General features: G+C 34.7%; 1 protein-coding gene across 1 annotated transcript; it reads left to right on the top strand.

Moving 5' to 3' along the window:
- The first annotated feature begins 594 nt into the window (after positions 1-594).
- LOC115954696 (putative cyclin-D6-1) lies at positions 595-2,931 on the top strand. The gene is made up of 6 exons (XM_031072622.1): positions 595-937; positions 1,158-1,238; positions 1,479-1,574; positions 1,691-1,892; positions 1,998-2,128; positions 2,285-2,931. The coding sequence occupies exons 1-6, from the start codon at positions 761-763 to the stop codon at positions 2,540-2,542; spliced, it is 945 nt and encodes a 314-aa protein (XP_030928482.1). The 5' UTR covers positions 595-760; the 3' UTR covers positions 2,543-2,931.
- Positions 2,932-4,269: the final 1,338 nt, after the last annotated feature.

Genomic DNA, 4,269 nt, shown 5'->3' with positions numbered 1-4,269 from the left:
ATAAACAACCAAAAAAGTAATGGATTTGGAGCGAGATGATTGCACACCTTACATCAGATGTGAAAGTTATTTGAGTAATGTTTTTTATATTTAACCTTTTTTTTTTTTTTTGAGAAATCTATTTAACCTTTTTATCTTATTATTATTATTTTTTTTTTACTGAGTAAATGTTTATGCAGGGATAGAACCTTGAGCTTAGAGTCACTGGGATGACTAGGTACCACTTGGACCAGCAGGCCCTGTGGTTAACTTTTTTATCTTATCAAACATTTCACATGCGGTAATCGCATGATACACTGTTCATAAAAAAAAATCGCATGATACACTAACCCACCGGATCTCAATCCAAAAGTAATAACGTATGATCATGTAAAAATCCCGTACATACACGTTGCAAAAGTCAATTGGCAAGAAGGCTTAGAAGTCAAAGACAGTTAAAATAAACAAAGACTTTTTACTTTCCATCCAATAATCTTCTGAAGTACCTTCAGCCCCACATGCAGCCCTGACCCATTAGATAATCACCCCCTCACATCCTCATTCATTTTTCTTTCCAATAAGAGAGAGAAGATGTCAATGCATTAACACTATAAGATATAGAGCTGCAAGCAAAGCAGTGAAGTTCCAAGTCCACAAACAGCTTCTTTTAAGAAAGCAGAGAACTTTCTCAGCTTTTCTTTATCACTTAACTTCACTTTTTAAACAATGTCTTGCGTGTTCTCTCCTCAACCCCAGAACTGAAAACCTCACAGACACATCCATGGAGTTCAATCTTGAAAACCCATTAACAAATTTCAATGACTCTCACTCTAACGCATTCACTTCTCTCTTCCTCGCTGAGTCTGAACACATGCCAGCTGAAAACTACTTTCAGAGTCTCAAATCCAAAGATTTTGATATCTCTGTTCGACGAGAAACCATCTCTATAATCTCACAGGTACAGATAATGCACCATTTTTCACTATTGTTTGTGTTTGACCTCGATTTATGCCTTCTTTTGCGTGGATATTGGAAAAAAAAAAAAAAAAAAAAAAAAAGCTTAAAACTTTGTATGAAACGTTTTCACTCTTTCTTTTCTAGAACCAAATGATTTTGCTTATTTTTTAGTTCTATGTACATTCTGAATTTCTGAATCTATGTTATTTTGTTTTTTTCAGCTCTCTTGCAACTTCGATCCGTTATTGTCTTACCTTGCTGTCAACTATCTTGATCGGTTCTTGTCTAGCCAAGGGATGCTGGTAAAGAAACCTTCAACATGGCGACTTTGGATAATTCATCATCTTTGTTGAATTCTATTGTGTTTGCTGATTTAGATCATACTATCATAGCATTTTGAAAAGCAAAATTAAAAATTGTGTTGGTATCTTTGGATCAAAACAAAAGAGGTCCTTCCTAGAATGCCAACAAAATCAAAATGGCACATTATATTATTTAAGGTTCAATTGCTTTGAGATCTAATAAGAATCTTTATTTAACAGCAACCAAAGCCATGGATTCTAAGGCTTCTTGCTATCTCCTGCGTTTCTCTAGCTGCCAAGATGAAGGGAACAGAGTTTTCCCTCTTTGATTTTCAGGTAAACATACACGCTACTGCAATATAGACCAAAGAATCTATTACACAATTACTTTGTGAAATATACACTAGTAAAGCTTATATGAATCTCGTTTGTTTAACTCTGGGTTGGAATAGGGTGATGGAGGTTTTATTTTTGACACACAAACAATAGAGAGAATGGAGGTCCTCATCTTGGGAGCTCTAAAATGGCGAATGCGCTCAATCACTCCCTTTTCTTTCATATCTTATTTCATTTCTTTGTTCAAACTTAAAGACCCCTCATTGAAGCAGGCTATTAAAGCTCGAGCTACTGAGATCATATTCAAAGCTCAAAATGGTAAATACCCAGAAAAGAAAGGACAAAAAAAAAGAAAAAAGAAGTCAACATCTATTGGGCACTTTTCCTCTGCTTTGGCTCACAAAATCTTTATTTCGTTTGCAGAGATTAAGCTTTTGAAGTTCAGGCCTTCAATAATTGCTGCGTCAGCTCTTCTCTCTGCTGCTCATGAATTATTACCCTTGCAATATCCATGCTTTAGAAAAGCAACATCCAATTGTTCATATGTAAATAAAGTATACATCCCACTCCAACTTTTTCTGTTACCTGCATTTTGAGTCAAAATTTTCGCTTTAAGAAATTTACTATAGCAGAATAATATGACAATAATGTACCTAATTTGACTTACTTTTCCATATTGTTACTATATGATATGGTGAATTATTTTGCAGGAAAACTTACTGCAATGCTACAATGCAATGCAAGACATAGTGATAGATGGGTACGAGTCAGTTTTCGATATGGTATCAAGCTCTGTCACACCGGTCAATGTGTTAGACCAGCAATTTTCAAGCACGGAAAGTGAAAAGACCAATGGCACTATTACTAGCAGCAGTACAAGTAGATCAGAGAGAGACATCAAGAAGAGAAGAATCATTGGTTACTGTGACAATCTCACGGTCCAGATTTCTCGGATTCAACAGTGTTGATGAACTTGATTCCACAGTATTAATCACCGGTCCATTTGAGAGTGACACTACCTGCCTCAAGTAATGAACAGAAAAAGAAAAGAGAAAAAAAGAGGTGGGTGAAGAAGTTGATATTTCATGGATAAAACAACTGTTGCATATCTCAGGCTTTTAGCACGGCCCACTTACTCCCTTTCGGCTAACACAGAATTGGGAGCAAAGAAGAGAATTTTTGTTTCTTTTGTTTTCCTTAGGGACCAAACAAAGACAAAACATAACTTTGGATTGTAGGGTTCAATTTTGTGTTTCTGTTTTGGTTCTAGTAACTAGTGTGATTGTGTCTCTTAGTTTCTGGCAAAGGAATAATAATAGTTTGAATAACAAAACAACAATTTCCTTGGAAATTAAAATTCTACTGTGTACCATTTTAAATGTGCAGCGTGGGTGTGAAGATAATTACGGTTTTGACCTTGTGAATACAAAATATATTTAGCAATTGGTTGCAATCTCGGGATTGAGATTAATATAATACCACTTTCATATGGGTAAGTCTACCATTGTTTTTACCTTTATTATAAAGGTCTTGTTAATGTATGTTTTTAGGCATATTAATATTTTAAAAAAGTTTTTATGGAGAATTAAAAAAGCTGTCAAAACAGTTATTCACTTTTTTAATTTTTTATAAATATTTTCTTAAGGTTGTTAACTAATGTATGTTCTTAGGGCATACGTCAGTAAAATGCTTATTATAAATCATCAGAATTGGTCACCTTATTAGTAGCTGTGGATGATGTGCGGTACATTTGTTGTGAAACAATGCTGTGAAATTTATGGAGGAATTGTTGGAGTTTGTCTTTTTGTTTTGTTTTTGTTTTTTGTTTTTTGTTTATTGTTTTTTTTTTTTTTTTTTTGGAGGAGATAATATTTGTGCCCAGGGATTTGCAATAACTATGTCAGGGATGTTAGGGTTGGTCTCTCCAGTTTCTCCCTTTTATTAGTCACCTTGGAATTGTTAAGGTTTAGAGACAAAAATTTATTAATCACGTGATCCCTTTTATATGAGCTGTATGATGGTCCCCCTAATGAGATTTCCTTATACTAAAAGATATCTGGACCCAATTTTGAAGATCTCTGTTTCCGTACCTGGAAGACGATAGTAATTGCACAGAGGATTTCGGACCACCAGATGAATTAAATCTGTTTTATGTGCCAAGAATGGATATGCACTATTCATAGCTTGACATGGTGGTACTGGGTGACAAAGAGCATCCACATCCGTGTGGATTATGGATTGCATCTTTTCTACGTTTAATATATTCATCCATTAATCAACAGAACAATCCATTGTTTTTTTTGGTGAAATCTTTATTGCTACTGTTGTATATTTTTTTTTGATAAGAAACTAAAAACATTACATCTTGAGCCAAAGGTGACTCAATCATAATAGGATTTTCCTTTATCCAAGTTACAAAACTAATTAAATTCCTAGTATATTGAGCTATGTAAGGTTGAAATTTTATCAACCATCTTATTAGCTTTATTCCGTGTCAAATTTGCTTGTATTTTAGCAATTAGTAACCCTGTATTTAGGTGGGAATTATGTAAGGATAGTGTGTGAGAGAGTGTAAAGAAATGCTCAAGATTGTGCAAAGAAGTAGGGACTCGCGATTGGATCTCGCGGGTGTCTCGCGGCTTGCAAGCAGCCAGAAGTTACACACGTACTAAGCATACCAGAAGTTAAAGTGTCA

Source organism: Quercus lobata, chromosome 8 (assembly GCF_001633185.2).
Source record: "Quercus lobata isolate SW786 chromosome 8, ValleyOak3.0 Primary Assembly, whole genome shotgun sequence".
Lineage (NCBI taxonomy): Eukaryota > Viridiplantae > Streptophyta > Magnoliopsida > Fagales > Fagaceae > Quercus > Quercus lobata.
The sequence above is the reverse complement of the archived record's forward strand: the minus strand, read 5'-3'. Positions and strand labels throughout refer to the sequence as shown.

What these genes read in the sequence shown, in the direction of transcription:
- LOC115954696 (XM_031072622.1), top strand. Translation starts at nt 761, where the DNA reads ATGGAGTTCAATCTTGAAAACCCATTAACAAATTTCAATGACTCTCAC. An exon ending in TGTCTAGCCAAGGGATGCTG is followed by an intron (nt 1,239 to 1,478) that starts GTAAAGAAACCT and finishes TTTATTTAACAG; the next exon opens with CAACCAAAGCCATGGATTCT. An exon ending in TTTCCCTCTTTGATTTTCAG is followed by an intron (nt 1,575 to 1,690) that starts GTAAACATACAC and finishes GGGTTGGAATAG; the next exon opens with GGTGATGGAGGTTTTATTTT.